Here is a 17,483-nt window from a genome sequence, read left to right on the forward strand (position 1 = left end):
CATCTTGTGAATGTATTTTTTAAAGGAAGTGTCTTACATTTTGGGGGGATCTATTAGCAGAAATGGAATATAATATGAATAACTATGTTTTCATTAGTGTATAATCAGCTGAAACTAAGAATTGTTGTGTTTTCGTTACCTTAGAATGAGCCCTTCATATCTCCATAGGGAGCGGGTCCGCCATGTTGCTCCACTATGTTTCTACAGTAGCCCAGAACGGACAAACAAAACACTGGTTCTACTGAGAGCCTTTCACATTTTTACATTACCTGAAGGCCACCGTAGTTCTCTGACACGATTGTGAAACTGTGGTAACATCAAAAGAAAAGTGCAAAACTTCCATTGCTCCTAAAGTAGTGTTATTATAGTAAGGATGGCCTCTGAGTGAGGTGACCGACGTTATGGCGGTTTTGCACTCGCCGGCTCACGTTACTGCAGTCTTGAAAGGGAGGAGAGAGCGGAGGGGTACTCAGTTGGTTTCAATCTGCAACCACACCACTAGATGTCACCAAATCCTACACACTGTACCTTTTAATGTTAAGGCACAAGAGCATCTCTGGTAAAAGTTTAGTTTTGTGAGGACAGACCAGAGTTATAAAACTGAATCGGAAGAATAACTTCAGGTAAATGTTTTGTGTCGGAGTTGTCTGTTTCAGCTTTACCGTGTTTGTCTTCCGTAGGTGACTACAGACCTCAAATCAAAATGCACAGACTCCCACACAGGGACCTCTGCCTCCGCCCCGCTGGCTGCTGGGATCATCGCTCTTGCCCTTGAGGCCAAGTAAGTGCTTATCACCATTTCTCTGAGTCTCACCAAGCCTCGTGATTCTCTTCAGCATTACAGCCTCATTCTAACCTTCATCAGCGTCTGCATATTTCCCTGACTTTTGTTGATTAAAATCATTTTAATCCTATGGAAAAGAAAAGCATTAAACGTATAATTTGTACAGAACAAACTCATGATTAGACTGTGCTGCCATTATTCTAGAGAAGGATTGGTCATTTACCATACCTGCATGGACACTAATATATTCAGAAAGCCAAAGTAGTTTGAATTAATACCCCACTCTGCCCAGCTCAGTTTCTAGCACGTGGTTAGAAGTTTCCCTAACTGCAAATTAGTCATTTAGTGGCAACAGGTAAAATCATTTTCTACCTTTTTTTTGCACAGACTTTTAGAAGCCCGATTGTAAATTGAACTACTCTTGTATTAAATCAGGCTTTAACTGCAGGCGCTGCTCGTTTATTCATCGATTCTGCATGATTATCTCATTTTATGAATTCCTTTTTAACCCCTCTGCCTGACAGACTTTTACAATGCATTCATAAAAAACAGCACTAATCATTCTTATCCAGTCACGCAGCACTAATGGAGGGACAAACATGAACGTCAGAACAGTCCAGGAAAAAAATGAGTAATTAGTCTTGTGGCAAAACAGGGTGAGGGGATTGCAAAGGAAAAGGATTGCAATTAGGAACGGATTTCATGAGAAAGCGATTTGAGCAAACTTACAAAATGATTTGCTTAATTTGACTAAATCTATAATAGAAATTATACATTTAAAGTTAAACCCAACTGTGACATCCTGTAACCCTTTTGTGTCCATTCAAACCTGCGTGGCTGCAGGCAGGATAATCAGGTTTTCTCTTTACAGTAAGTTTTGCAGAAAGGGCAGAAATTCAATTCAAAAGCATGTTGACTGAAGATTTACTCTAACGCAGGAAAGTATGTGGCTGGTACTTCTTTGTATTTAATCAGCTGTCCACCTGCAGGTTAACGCTGTAGGATGTATTGTCAGAGGCGTCTGTTTGATCTGTTTGAGTTCCTCAAAGAGTCTTACCATGTGTGCTTCCCTGTGTGTGTCTTTCTCTTTATGTGGCTGTGTCTTTGTGTGCGCTTGCATACACGCACGTTGCAGTAAAAATCTGACCTGGAGGGACATGCAACATCTGGTTGTTCGAACTTCTCACCCTGCCCACCTGCTCACCAACGACTGGAGAACCAATGGGGTTGGACGCAAAGGTACAGCAACTCCCTCCAAGTTCTCTTCTGCCCTCTGCAGTTTTACAGATGCCTTCGAGGCTCATTAACATGTTTATGCATCGAATAAACCAAATTGTAACTAGAGATGCAAAGCCCTGGAATTGGTTGTGTGAAAGCTTAAAATGGGGTGCGCGCTACAGCTCGTCTGTGAAGTTGGAGCTGAGAAGAGGATGCTGCTCTCAGCGGGCCGACATTCATGTGTCTGTTTCCTCTTCTCTCTCTTGGTCTCTGCAGTTAGCCATTCATACGGATACGGTCTACTTGATGCCAGTGCAATTGTAGCGCTGGCAGAAACATGGACCAGTGTGAGGCCACAGCGGAAATGTGTGATCACCATGGTCTGTGAGCCAAGGTTAGTACATCACGCAAGCACACTCACACGGTTACAGCTCACTGAATTTATCTCAACACCCTGATCACACATATTACAGCTGTCAAAAATATCTAGTTCAAGCTAATTAAAAGTAACATGTAATTTGTTTGATTTAATTTGAATGCAGCCCACACAGCCTAATCCTAAATTACATTTACGAATAATGTTCTGTTCATTCAAAGGTGCCTCCGCTGCCTCACTTGAGTGACAAGCTAATGTTATTGTAATGCAGTGTTACCTTTACCCACAATGTTTCCACTTGTGTGTCAAAACAGAAATCTTTACTCTCTTTACTTCCCCGCTGGTGTGTCACGATTATCTGCTCAGCACCGCCAGCTGGTTTTCTCTATTGTGTGTTAGCAAAGAAAACAACAGTAGCCTAGTTTACTGATAGAGCAGCAGGGCACTGGATCGGATGGACAGTGTATTTTAGGAGCGCCCTCTGCTGGAATACAAGACACAGTCGCTGTTGAGCCGATCATTACCAGTGAGCTACCTCAAGGTCTGAGAAGTGAAGCCAATGTGGAAGTGCCTTGAACTTGCATTCTTTCTAACAGCCAGCATGGGGCGACTCCTCTGGTTGCAAAAAGAAGTCTGATTGTATAGAAGTCTATGAGAAAATGAGCCTACTTCTCTATTAATTTATTACCTCAGTAAACATTGTAAACATGAGTTTATGGTCTCAATCGCTAGTTTCAAGTCTTCGTCAATACAGCATGATGTTCATTTAGTAAATTATGATCCCATTTAGAGTCAAATAGACCATAAAGCAGGGTATGCTTTAGGGCGTGGCTACCTTTTGATTGACAGGTTGCTACCACGGCGGGAGTTGATTGTGTTTTCTTCTTACAGCTTCAACCCTTTCACAGTGTGTTTTCAGTCCATGAAAGTTAATTATAACCTTTTAACATTAAAAATGTCTTATTCACGGTTGTACTTAGCTCCAACCTCTCGTGTCACATCTGGTTGCAAAAAACCCAGATGGCGACGGCCAAAATGTCGAACTCAAGGCTTCAAAATTGTAGCCCACAAATCAATGGGTGACATCACAGTGACTACGTCCACTTCTTATATACAGTCTATGAGCATAACAGGTTGAATATTAAATGTTTCGCACGTTCAAGCAGCAGTTTGGATTTCAAATAAAAAGCGTCACCTGTAGCATACAGTATATAATTTCTATCATAATTTATAGGTGGAGTGTTATTTAACATGTCTTCTCTGGCTCTGGAGGAAGCTTTCTAAATTTTGAAAAAATAACCCTGAAGTCAGAATATCTCCTGACTGTTAATCTGCCTCGTGTTAGAGTCCAACTTTATGGAAGTGTAATACTATATCACCGGAGCACCCTTTTACATGAAAAGTGCCTCGCTGGCATAAAGAAATAGTTTTACATGAGTGTCCTGGTTAAGATAGCAGCAGCACATAGAGCACAGAGGTACATTTAACACAAAGTATGATAAAATATGACGGGATGAATGTGATCAGAAAGATAATTTACTACTGATAAATAAAAAAAATTAGTCACTATACCATTACAAGAAATAGCAGAACAGATAAACAATAAATACATAGTGTTATGTTACATAGATTGTTTTGACGTAAACGCATGATGAGATAAACCTGGATGTTTGAGCCGCAGTGAGTGATTTATATTAAACCGCTCCATAACAGAACGCAGGTGTAGGAGATGCTCGTGTGTAACTGAGCCATCATGCTTTGCTGCAGTGACACGTTACGTCTTCATCTGCAGCTCGGCGCCCGTTGAAATGCTCCATGTCGGTGTGTGTGTGTGTGTGTGTTTGTGCCAGGCACTCAGGGATCATTTAAAATAATAATTTGTCATTTCATGTGTTGCTTTCGCAGTTAAGACTCTATATTTTTCCTCAGCCATTTTATTCCTTCTCTTCCCGGTGTCACAGTCTAAACACAGCCTGACATCTCTTCTTCATTATGCGCTCGCTGTCACTTCCCTCGCTGGGTTGGAAGTTTCTCTCTCTTTTACTGCAGCTATGAGATGCTCAGAGCAGATGGTTCGAGCGTCTGGCAGCAGCAGTCAAGGCAGGTTATTCAATTTACATTTTAGGTGTTTAGCTGGCACACTTATCCAGAGTGACTTGAGATAAGTCTGCCGGTAGTGTCTTTCTCACTGTCAATTATATCCAGTGATTACATCTAACAGAATCATGACAGAGTGATCAAAAAAGACACATTTCCAGTTAAAACTACAGTACTGCACCATTATGACTGTAATTACAGTTCCTTTTTTGCCTTTAACGTGTGTAACAGTTAGATGATGAATGAATTACTTTGGAGTTTTGAGTTTAGTCTTATTCTGTGTATAGATTTCAGAGTTGCAGGAGTTTGCGGATCGTTGATTTGAATTGTATCGGTTGGCCCAACCTTGTGTTGTTTACATCTGGAAAAATGGATTGTGCCTTAAAGCATGAAGTCTTTGCAGGAAAGCTCCTGTAAGCACGTGTCTAACCAAATCAGTGAGCATACAGGCATTGTTTCAAATTGATATGAGAGAGATTCTATGGAGGACAGAACCTGCCAAAAATAAATGAATAAATTAATTAATTAATTACTCGATAAATAAATGAATATGTCAATAATATAGCAAAATGAATGAATTAATAAAATGTGACAATTTTATTTATTCATAATACATGAATAATTTAAAGGGTAGAATTAAGCAGAAGAGTAAATTAATATGGTAATTAATACAAAGATAAATAAATAAAGAAGCAAATTAAAACAGAAATATCAATATATGTCACATTCTATCAATTAATTAATGGCTACATTTATTTTTGTTTATTTTCTTTTTTTTTTACAATATAATTTTTCCTATATTCAATAACATTTTTTATCAAGTCATTTATTTATTTATTCATTTATTTTTTTATTTTGGCAGGTTCTGTCCTCCATAGATTTTGTCTATTGTTTCAACATTGAATGTAATGGATAGACACCCAGATGTGTGTGTGTGCACACTTTTTTCTGAAAGAGGATTTAGCAAACTTAATGCAAATTACTAGCGGGACTGCAACATGTTTTATTACTGCCAACTGTAGTATGTGAAGCTCTGACAAAGATTTTCAAAAAGTGATGCATGATTTCGAAACACTGAAGCGTGTTAACCACCAAATGGTTGGCAATTCTTCAGATTTGGCCACCTGTCAGAATATTTTTGGTGGTTCTGAGAAGCTTAATTAACACTGGATTAAAATACACATTTGTGTTTCCCCAGGATTATTGCTGTGAACAGATTTGATTTAAAAATCATTTAATATTGGTAGATTTTTCATAATGCTTTGGACCAAATCTGCTGTGAGCTGCTAAATACCCAAAAATTAATTCAAGCAGAAGACAACAAAAAATTTAAATAATACTGTTTGTGCAATGTTGGTCTTTTGGCTTGCGTTGTGTTTTGGTGATGTTGAACAGAGAAATCTTGTATTATTTTCCTGACGTCTTTTCATTTTCAGCAATAATGATCACATTCATCACCGAGGTGATTTTCACCTGTAGCTGCTACTGAAGTGTCGATGATAAAAAGAGCCAAACGTGTCATCTTTCTTTCTTTCTTGATCAGTCGCTCTTCTCCGGCGCACACATTTTGCTTCTCCGACACTTTTAAATCACAGGCGCCTGAGCCGCAGCGGTCAAATGGCAATGATAAATCAACTTCAGCAGTCATTTGTATAAATTTCCATCTCCTTCTCTCATGTTTTCTGACTTTCCCTAGAAACACCGCTGTAGAAAATGAACCTTTTGGTTTATTCCCATGTGAGGCTGCCACAAAGGTCAAAGGCGTTTATGTCAACCTATGATGCATCATGAAAAATGTATGGGCCTGAACCTGGAGGGACTCTGTCTTAAAACAGTGAGACACTTCAGTGATCACACAACCTTGTGTCACTGAAATCCGTAGTCCTCCTCCGCCTCAGAATTGTTGTGGATGTGTGTAATCTCTTAAGCAAGGGAGTAAAAAGAGGTGGCTGCTTTACTTCCACAGAGGACACTGGTGCTACAGGTTATGAGACGCTAATCCTGTTCAAGGCCACAAACTCTTCACCCTTCGCAGGCTTTCACACTGGCCGGCAGCCAAATGTCACAGCTCAGGACGAGCCAGTAATGACTTCAGCAGCACACGACCTACAACTAACGTATACCGCTGTCTTCATGTGTCTTCTTCATATGTCGTTTCTCATGTTTCACAGGAACATTGGCAGCCATTTGTCGATAAACATGAGCGTGGACGCCTGCTTTGGGTCAGACACTCACGTGACCTCATTAGAGCACGTCCAGGCCCGGCTCACCCTGTCCTACAACCGCAGGGGAAACCTGGCGATCCACCTCATTAGTCCTGCCGGCACACGCTCCACTCTGCTCCATCCCAGGTACAGACAGCGCACACACACACAGACAATACAGTGCACGTTGCTAAACACAAACGCTTTACACTCCCTGCGTGTGGTTGTCCTGCAGGATTCATGACTACTCATCAGAGGGTTTTAACGACTGGGCTTTCATGACCACCCACTCCTGGGACGAGGAGCCCAGCGGGGCGTGGACGCTGGAGATCGAGAACGTGGCTGGTGCCAGTGACTATGGTAAAGCAGAAATGAACATTTTGGTGGATTTGCCTGCATGTTTGTGTGTTCATATATGGAATTTGGTGCTGTCCAAGTTTATCTGTCTCAAGGCCGTATTTGAAATAGGGTTGCAAATAATGATTATTTTCATTATTGATTAAATTTGTTGACTACTTTCCTGATTAATTAAAGTAATCTTGAAGATTTTCATTTAAATAAATGTCACTATCTATCACTGAAGAAGGTCACTTAATGGTGATTACTGATGAAAGCCCTTACATTTGTAGTATTATGAACTGGGGCTGCGGTCAAATAGTGTTTTCTCGCTCAGGAAGGTTCCTAAAGGAGTGAAATGACCCAGAAGTTTCTAAGTGGCAGCCATGATAAGCTTCTCTAAATGCTAAGGAAAGGTGCTTCAATGCTTCCTTTCTTATCTCCTTTAGCATAGGATACACTGGACCATCCTTTACAAAAGGAAAGGAGACAATAACGCCCCACAATTCTTTGCGACCATGGATAAATTGAAAACATCCTTTTTAGTAGGTGTGATTCTGGCTTGGACAGGAATCCTTACTTGAATTTTAAAACATTGAGTTTGTCACTGTACTCAATAAAGTTGCTTAAAAAAACAAACAAAAGAAAAATCAGCTGTCACATAATTATGTAGCATAGTGTAGGTGCAGTTAGGGCTGGGCAATATGAAGATATATATCGGTAAAATTATATTAAATGTCCATTGTATATATTTTTTTATATCCGTTCTAGCACGATATAGGCTAGGCCTTTATCTGTTCCCTTTTTCCTCTATAATTTCACTTGAAACTATTGTGTTCATTTTGCACTCATGTTCTTAAAATGAGAAAATACTCTTCACTTTTCTTTTTTCGTTTGTCAAGTATTTAATTCACACAGGAGTAAACAGAAATAGGCTTTATCATGTAGTTATTTCATATTGACTATTTATTTATTGAATTAACCAGAAAACATGCTATATTGTGATATACAGTATATCGTTATCAAGATATGAAATTACCATATTGTAATAGAGGATTTTGGCCATATCGACCAGCCCTCAGTGCAGTCGGGATTCTCTGAGCACCGCAGTTGTCGAGTCCTTCTGAATTCTCCTTCGCATCTTTCCTTGACCTCATGACGTTTTCCATCGAGGTCAAGGAGAAGGGGTTAGGTTTTTGTTTTGACCATTCGACCGTAGCCTGGATGTCTGTGGTGACATTCCCGGGAAAAATCACATGCGGCGCTCTCTGGGAAGTAAGATCCAAAAACAGATATAAACAAGTCATAAATCTGAATACTAAATCCTGATTCTCATATGCAAAGTTATTATGTTGAAAACTTGAAAAAGAACTTGCTCTGGATAATTATGGGAAGCAAATGTATTAAATCGACTAATGTTTTAATTTCAGCACTAATTTAGAATGGCTTTATATACATATATACAGTGTATATGTATATTTTTTGCCTTTATTTGACAGTGATAGTAGAGATATGGGAGAAAGGCAACAAGTGGATTAAACATAGGGCGTTGCGGTCACATGGTACAGTATGCATCTTAACCACTAGGCCACCAGGAAGCCATAGAATGACCTCACATCAACGTTATTCAACATTAATCTGTTGAGTCTAGAGTTGAGCTCAAGGGTTAAGGATTCGGTGCCAGGAGATTAGAGATCAAGTGGCTCCTGTATCCAAAGTGCCTTTGTTCTCTTTATAGGAACAGTGGAGCTGACTCTGTACAGCTCTGCAGTAATCGCTTTTTCTTCTAGCAGGGGGCATGATAAAGCAGTGGGGTGAAAACTTCACTCTTTGTGTTTGCATCATCCACCAACAACCGTGTGCATTCTACATCATCCACCCACAACACGGTATTCAGAAGCCAAGAAACCCAAGAAAACAGATCTAGATAAACGCCTCCCTCCTCTTACTAAAGTGGGACCTCTCTCTAGTCCCTGCACTTGAATGACTCTTCAGAGATGGGCACTTTATAACACTCATATTATGCACAGAGTGAAATCACGCTGTCTTTAAATTGCAGCTCATTTCAAGGAGTCATTTTCTGTCAGTTTATGCAGAAAATCCAAGAGTCTACAGTGAGAAGAGGATACATTTATGAAATCCACCCTAGGGAGCGCCGGAGCCTTTCTGTTTTTGACAGGCCTACTTTGTCTCTCTGTTAATTTCAGTTTGCTTTTTTTTATCTCCTCTATCTCTCCACTCAGGCACTCTGACCCAGTTCATCCTGGTGCTGTATGGCACCGGCTCAGAGTCTTCCAGCTCCTCTGACAGGGCTCAGCCTGCCAATGGCAACTGTAAAACCTTGGACCTGAGGCAGATATGCATCGGTAAGACTGGTATCTCTTGTCCCCAGTTTGTTCCTCACAGGAAGTCACTGTCACAACAGCTGACGGGGGGGGGGGGGGGGGGGGGGGGGGGGGGTGTAGTAGTAATTACCGAGTCATGCTGAGATGTGACATGTGGAGTAGTGTGTAAGAGGAACAGGGTGAAATATTATTATCCCATGTGTGCTCAGCTGCGTCCGTTTGCATGTCTCTACATCAACTGTGAGTAGACTTATTTGAAAGTCACGCAATTATCTTATTCAAACTCTTCCTGCTAACGTCACGCCATCATGGAGCTTTAGCATCAGTATCAATTTGAAATGAAGATCTAACTTCTGATGAGATGAAATTAAATTTTACTGCAGGTCCCTTTTTAATAACCTCATTTAAATTTAATGATGCCCATACTGCCGTCTCCTACCTAATCCAAATACTGCTATAGGCAAGGTCTGAAGATACTCCTGTCCGTATGAGTCCACCTTGTCTGAAACAGTGACAGTCTGACCCCTACAGGCTGTCAGAGGTACTTACATACCCACAGACCATCATATACAGTCATTATAGGGTGAACTGAATTTAATTAGCATATATTTAATTATCAGATCGTATGTTATGATTGTATCATGTAGTAAACGGCGCTCTCTGACTTGGGGGATCACAGCTATAATTTTCTGTTTTTGAACAAGTTGACAAGAACCAGCAGTCAATTAGATTTCCCTCCTTCTGTTGACAGCTCTGTTACCCCCAGCACCCAGTCTGTTAATTGCCATTATAGGCAATGGTCTGCATCTGGACCGGCTGCATATGGAAACGGCTCTGTTGACTCAAACATGCTGCACTCAGCATATGAATTGCAAAGCTTCTTTCGTCATCAGTTTTTCTTAGCGAGCAAAAGTAGCACTAACAAAAGTGGAAAATGGCGACATAAAAAGACAAAATTGCCCAGAAACTTTTTCTCACATTTTTCCAAGATACCAAACATCCCCATGGGTGACTGAATAAAGAAATGTCAGACAGGACGTGCTTCGCCATGTTAACTGTGCCCTCTGAGCCTCGACTGTCTGGGCAGGAATCCTGCTTCTCTGTTTCGGGGTTGTCTGACTCATATGAGGAGGTGAAAGGTGTGTGAGGCTCTTTATTTCAGTTTTGTTTCGTCTGTGTTACAGAGTGCGACAGCGGCTACTACCTCTTCCAACAGGGCTGTGTGAAGGAATGTCCGTCAGGCTTCTCCGTGGGCTCCCAGCCCCTCAACTACACAGTGGGAAACTCTATAGCACCAGCTTCCGTCCCAGCCTGCCTGGCCTGCCCACCGCCCTGCCTGACCTGCAGCAGCCTGAGCTCGCAGGCCTGCCTGTCCTGCCCACCCCACAGCTCCCTGGACCCCATCTCTGGCACCTGCCTGCACCTCAACCAGTACATGCGCGAGTCCCCCGGCAGCTTCATGGTGGGCCATGGGAACCCGGGAACACAGCTCCAGCTCAGCTCCCGGCTGCCCATCACCGTCGCCGTGCTCAGCTGCATGGCCATCATCGCCACCTTCGCCGGCACCTTCCTGCTGCTGCAGCTGCGCTCGGGCGCGCTCATCAAGCTGCCCTCTATGGAGGCCGGGGGCGGCCTCGGGGGCAGTTTCAGCCTCGGGGGAAATAGGGTGGTGTCGTACCGCGGCATCCCGACAGTGTGGGGGGATGATGGGGTAAACACAGACTCGGATAACGATGAGTTTGACGTCCATAATGAGAGGACTGCCTTTATCAAAACACAAAGTGCTCTTTAATGCCTCCCCCACATCCCTCCCTCTCTCCTGCTTTTAAAGTCTTCTCACCCTCATTTGTCTGATAATTCAGGGCTGCGGTAACGGCCCTCTCACAGTCTTTTTACCTGTCATCCTTTTTTTCCTGTCTCTATCTCACCGGGTTCTCATCTGAGTCCTGCTTCAAGATCTGCTGTGGGAGACCTGATGGGAAGCCGCTGCCTCTCAGAGCTCGGGATGGCCCGAGCTCTGCTCTCTTCATACTTGGGCGCTTTTCTATTAAACCGGCTCTCTCCCTCCTCTTGCCCTCTAGTCGCTAACAGTGTCTGTCTGTGCAGAGTCCATTTCCCCCTCCAGCTCCAGCTCCTTTTGTTACAGCAAACAAATGATTATTATTTTGCTTCTTCCTACTCCCCCCCCCCTCCCCTCCCCCTCTTTCCATCAGTCTCAGTGCAGTAGCCAGACGAGATTGTTGAATGTGAGGAGTAGAGATGTGCGTATGAGTCTGTGTGAATGTGAGCGTGTAAATCTGATGAACCGTGTACTGCCCTTTATAGAGACGCTAAAGCCGGTCCTGTCACATTTAGTACTTTAACTTAGAAGTGATAACAAAAAGCTGCATTATGAGGCGTGAAATCGGATTTGGAAACATTGATTCTCTCTGAAGTGTCGTTTAGTGACATCAACGTCCAAAAATCTGTTCATAAAAGCACCACTTATCTGTAGCGAGACACAGTGCGTTTTAAAAAAAGCATAATAGTTGTCAAGGACAGACTTTAATAGTTTATAATCATGTGTCATTAGTCAGATAAACAAAACAGACCGTCTGAGAGCCGCTCTGTTATCTCTTTATGATGAGACAAGTTGTATTTACTTTAATCAAAATCCATCTTCCACACTTTGTTACCAGTATGGTTATTGTTCTAGGTGTGAGGGGGGCTTTAGTTCTCCTACTCTACACACAGTCTGGAAAGATCTCTCTCAGCTCTGTGAGTCACACAACTAACAAAACTTCCTCCAGACTTTTGGGATTCAAGATGGACTCAATTTATCCCAAATTAGAAACTATGAATTCTCCTGCGCTCATCACCTCCCCAACCATCACATGGAAGGGTATCAAAAAAATACGAGAAATGAAAAAAAAAAAAGAAACACACACAGGCTACTCGATCAACCCTGAGGCACAATCCCTTCCAGGGATATTTAATTTCTGTGTTTGATGTGCACACATCCCGGAGCCGAGAGAGAAGCAGCCGAGGTGCTGAAGGGACCCAGAACAATATGTGACTGTTGAGCACAAGAGCTTCTCAAAAAGCAGCTGGCAGATGTTGAGTTACCTGTGATTGATTCCTTGACAGAGCAGACGCAGTTAACAATACATCAAGGCTTTCCCTTTTGTCAGAGCACATTAGCACTACAAACGTACATTAGACACACCTCACATCACAAGGACTGAAACTTTGTTAACGTGTGCATGTGTTTGTGTGTGCGAGCCCTCTGAAGTGAAGGTTTCCTTTCCTCCTTTCGCCTCACAGCCTCCGCTCTCTTCTTCAAATCTTGAATGCTGTTTAGGTCGAGACTCCACACCTCACCAGTGTCTCTGCGCTCACCCTCCAGTCGTCATCTAATCTGAATTTCAGATTATCTCTTCAGCGTACTTGCCAATTAATTATACTCTGAATGATACTGCAGCGACTATTTATTCTGAGAGATTTTAATCATACCTTTAGGGAAGATGGTTTTTAAAGAGATTCTTTTTCTCCCGGGCTGGTTATCATCTAAAATGTGCATCTCATGATTTAACCCAGTGTAGCCATTCTGAATTTCTCTTTTTCTATGATGTTGAAATTATGATTTTTTTTTTCCATTTCCAGTACAAAAACGTTGGAGCTGCCAGAGAGAGGTTGTCATGGTGATGACATGCATACAAAACTGCAGCTGCTCGTCCTTTATTTTTTTTTTTTATCTACCTCTCATATCATCCAGCAAGGTTTCGTACGCCGTTAGAGGAGCTGTTAAATAATTATAGAGGTCAAATTATATGTAGATCGGATATGAAAACGCTTGTCGGGAAAGATTTAAGAGGTTGTAAGTCAAAGTTATGATTTAGAAGAGAAACAAGCAATTGTGATTCAGAAACTGTAAAGCTGCTGTGTAGATGCTAGTCTGCTAAATCTCCTATCTCTCCTAAAATGTATTGCCTTTAGGATCAGCATTCATGGGCGGTCACACCTGGGTTTTAAAACCCGTTATTGAAAATAGAAGGATGTCCGTAGATGTCGTTGGCCAGCGTTTTAAGTGCTAAATCAACTTGAAATTGTTAGGGGTGTTTCTACAGGGGTGAAGATGTTTTTGTTCATACGTTTATGTCACTGACAATCAAATAATTTCTTTGTGTTGAAGGCGAGAAGGTGCACGAGCACACAAAACTAATCGATTTTAATTTAACCACTGTTAGAAAAGCTTTCTCAGAAGGTATTATCCATAAATATTCAGAGCTGAATGTGATTTAAATTGAAAAAGTGTGTTCAGAGAGAGTAAAAAAAAGAGAATAAAGAGTTTCCAACCAATACCTTCCTACATCCTCTTCTGCAGTTTCAGCCAGGAAGCACTAAACTGGATTGGAAACCAACCCTGAGAACGTGGATTTAGAGAAAGTGCCCTCAGAAGGAACAAAAGCTAATGTGGCTGCAGAGTAATGAGCGTGTGCTGCATCTCTTTGTGGGATGTACATTAGTGCCTACTGCCATTCAGGCTTCGATTAGCCACACTTTAAGGAGGGTTGCTAATTTAAAAAATGTAATAACTACAGCCTCAGACGTGAGCCACAAAATCTCATTGACTTCCCAGCTTGGTGCGAAGTGTGTAAACAACAGATAATGGGGCTAACGCAGCACCAAAATTGCTTCCATAAACTATTTTCTTAAACTCTGGAGTTTGCTTCTTTAGAAGAACTATAGTGTGCGACTCCGACCAATGCAAGTAGTATTGATGCTCAGTCTTCTCAACATTATCCACTGTGCATCTCCCCTTACAAAACATTTATATTGCTTCCAGAAAGTGCAAGATTTTGGGGGGTGTTCAGACAAGTTTCTGTGGCCCCTCGAGTGCACACACAAAATGATTTATTCATCTTAGCTTGATGTTGTATCCACTACAGCTTGAAAACTCAGAAAACTTTAAACTGATGAACTCGGAGCTTTGTGCGTTCAAGTGTTCAACTTTTAAGAAAATCATGAATGCGGGCAGCATTAAGTAGCTTCTAAAGCACAGGGAGCTGCTGAACACCATTAGCAGCCAGCTCACTCTTTATACTGCGAGAACGTGATGGAAACTACACACTAAAAAAAAAAAAGAAAAAAGAAGAGGTTCTCTTAATTGTGCCAGAAAGCAGCTCATCATCATAAGGCTGCCACTTCACCGGCACACGAGTGTGAAGCCTTTTAAATGTAGAAAGTAACAGGAATGTTACAAAGAATATCTGCTCGTCGCAAATTGTCTCCTCTGGCTATAAAGAAAAGACTCGCTCGTGGGAATGATGGAGGCTTTTTTCCTTTTCTACAGCTGATTTATTTCATGCGGAGCTCGATGTTGCTTCAGTCCTGCCTTAGGATGTAGTCTGAAGTGATCAATATGAAGTCGGACAGAGTTAATAGGAGCAATATCTTTGGCATAACCAAAGACAATCATTTTAATGCTGTCTGTTTAGTGTTACGACGTGCTGTCGTCACAGTCCATCGACCCCCTTCACTCGTGTTCAAAGTGTTTTGTTGACATCATTCTGTCGTCTCTGCGTTTTGTGTTGAAGATCTGCGGTGACTCCCTGTATGTTCAGCAGCTGTGGAGGGAGGAGGTAGAATGTATCCCATCTCCATTAACTTAAGGGCTGAATCAGATCTGCGTGCGTCCGTGTGTGCACATGCTTAAGTATAAATGAAAAACACTTTGTGATGGGGGACGGAGGGCGGGGGGGGGCAGTTAGTGGAGCAGCCAGACGCCTCTGTTGACCTCCTCCTGCCTCCTCGTGAGGTTCCTGGCTGCACACAGTACCTTACAGATTTGTGACCTATGAATAATGTACAAGAATGACTATCTTACATGGGACATAACTCTAAAATAAGGCCTATTTTTGTACTATATGAATGGTGCAGTGTAATTTTCTTGTAATTTAAAGATGCTCTTGTTTTTCTCCTTTTTATTTAATTGATGTCAATTATAGATTCTACTAAAAAAAAATAAAGATCTATGCAAATTTGAATGTGTTTTTATTAACTTATATGCTCTTTAAGTAAATATGACGATGGTGTAGGCTGTGGTTCTTAACTGGGGTGGCAAAGAGATGTTTGGAGATGGCCATCAGGGATGTCAATGTGTGGATTTTTTTGTTTTTTTTAACTTAGTTTTTATTGCAGTTTCAGCAACTTATACAATCATCATCACATTCTTTACCACTGTATTTTCTTTTTACAGCTGTCTTAAAATTTTACAACTTAAAACAAAGGGGGAGAGAGAAAAAACAAAACAAGACTTCATCTTAAACTGTAATTTCAATTAAATTCAGAGAAAAAGGGAGGACACATACTTAAACAATCCAAGGAATTAAAATTAAATAAAGTAAAATAAATAAATAAATGAATTTAAATAAAAATAAATGTGGTGAAGGGTCGGAGGTCAGGGAGGGGAAGTGTGTGAAAGGGTATGTGTTGTATGGGTGTGTGTATGTGCTTAGAGAGATGACCTGGGTCAGGAAGACAAAGATGCAAGTATGATATGTATGATACAGATCACCAATCCCTGTATTAGTATAATCATGGCAGGGCTCCACCTTTTAATAAATGTGTCTTTTTGGAGTCTTAGGGAATAGGTTATTTGTTCCATGTGGTAAATTTCCCATACCTCCTTAATCCATAAATTGTACATTGGGGGCTCAATGTGAGGATTTTTTAATGCATTAATATTCTATTAATAATGGGCTAAAACATACATTAATAGGCTACATGCGTACACACAACTGTGGATTGTCAGTCTCGTATTTTGCAGAACCTTTATAATCAAGTAGGCTGATGACAAATAAATAAATAGGACCTTTTTCTGAGATCTTTTACAAAAGTTAAAGCTATTCAGTAGTCAAATGCTCTAAGAAAACAACCAAACAAAAATGCATTATGCAAACCCTGCGTTCTATCCTATCCTGTTTTGGGTTACATCTATTTGATGAAATTTTGTTCATACATTTATGCCCCTGATAATAAATCCAGCTGACTTCAGTAATCCCCTGACAGTAGGTAAGTCCATTTACCCTTACTACTTACTTTACTAATCCTTAATTGAGTACTTAAATGTTCTCTATACGATAATCAGAGCATTAATATAGCATCAAACAACTAAATTATTTGCTATGTAAAGATATAGAGGACTAATGTCCCCCTAAGCAGAGAATGAAGCATGTGTGTTGTAATCCAAGCTTCTCTGTGCTTTGATTACATTGCCGGGAAGGCCGCGTGTGCCTTTTAGTGCATGTGAGCGTGCCCCACAGGCAAGCTCACTGCCGCCACTCTACACTGATCTCATACGGCGATTACAGCTGACGGCTCTGTTGCAGAAGCATTAATTTGATCTGACTCTGCAGAGTAACAAGTAGCTAATTTTGTTAAATGAACATAAAGTAAAAGTACAATATTTCTCTCTGAAATGTAGTAAAACAAAGTAGCATAAATTGGAAAGTACAAGTAGGCCTAACTCAAAATTGTAGGCCACCTTAAGTACAGTACTTGAGTAAATGTACGTACTTTCCACCACTGCCTGGAAATAAATGATTCACAATCTTAGTTTAGTGTGTCAGCATGCTGACATTCGCTAATTAGCACCAATCAAAGTAGGCCTAGAGCTGAGGCTGATGGGTCATTTTGCAGGTATTTGGTCGTATTGGACAAATACAAATTTTGACCTGATGATGGCGCTGGATGAAAAGTTAAGAGATCACAATTTTTTTGACAATATTTTTCCAAATGACTGCTGCAATGGAAACATTTCCCACATGTTTTGCAAGCATACGTTTGTATCCTGTGTGGTTTCTTATATCAAGTGTGACATCTCGCAGACGCCTTCTCACATAGGTGTTACAAATGTACGGCCTCTCACCTCTGTGGTTCATCAGGTGTCTATTCAGTTTGGAGTTATGCACGAAAGCGTGTATCCCATTTGAGCAACTTTTTACCAGTGCGGGTATTCAGGTGAACCTTTAACATGGTTCAGTTACATAAATTACTTTTGTTTTTTTATTGCATCTTTTCTTTGGTTTTAGCTCTGCATGTCTAGTTGATTCTGGGTTTCCGTGGTTGTCTGTTGGTTGTGT

At 41.1% G+C, this 17,483-nt stretch overlaps 1 protein-coding gene across 3 annotated transcripts in view; it reads left to right on the top strand.

Annotated features, from left to right (window-relative positions):
• The window catches only part of furina (furin (paired basic amino acid cleaving enzyme) a), a 100,774-nt gene extending 87,099 nt beyond the window's left edge, over nucleotides 1-13,675 (top strand). For all 3 annotated transcript variants that reach the window (XM_037755091.1, XM_037755100.1, XM_037755110.1), the window contains exons 10-16: nucleotides 681-781; nucleotides 1,920-2,023; nucleotides 2,279-2,396; nucleotides 6,647-6,826; nucleotides 6,915-7,039; nucleotides 9,259-9,381; nucleotides 10,545-13,675. In XM_037755091.1, coding sequence (XP_037611019.1) covers nucleotides 681-781; nucleotides 1,920-2,023; nucleotides 2,279-2,396; nucleotides 6,647-6,826; nucleotides 6,915-7,039; nucleotides 9,259-9,381; nucleotides 10,545-11,152 — 1,359 coding nt within the window. In that variant the 3' untranslated portion in view covers nucleotides 11,153-13,675. The remainder of the gene's footprint in view (nucleotides 1-680; nucleotides 782-1,919; nucleotides 2,024-2,278; nucleotides 2,397-6,646; nucleotides 6,827-6,914; nucleotides 7,040-9,258; nucleotides 9,382-10,544) is intronic.
• The last annotated feature ends 3,808 nt before the right edge of the window (nucleotides 13,676-17,483 follow it).

Source organism: Sebastes umbrosus, chromosome 2 (assembly GCF_015220745.1).
Source record: "Sebastes umbrosus isolate fSebUmb1 chromosome 2, fSebUmb1.pri, whole genome shotgun sequence".
NCBI classification, from domain to species: domain Eukaryota; kingdom Metazoa; phylum Chordata; class Actinopteri; order Perciformes; family Sebastidae; genus Sebastes; species Sebastes umbrosus.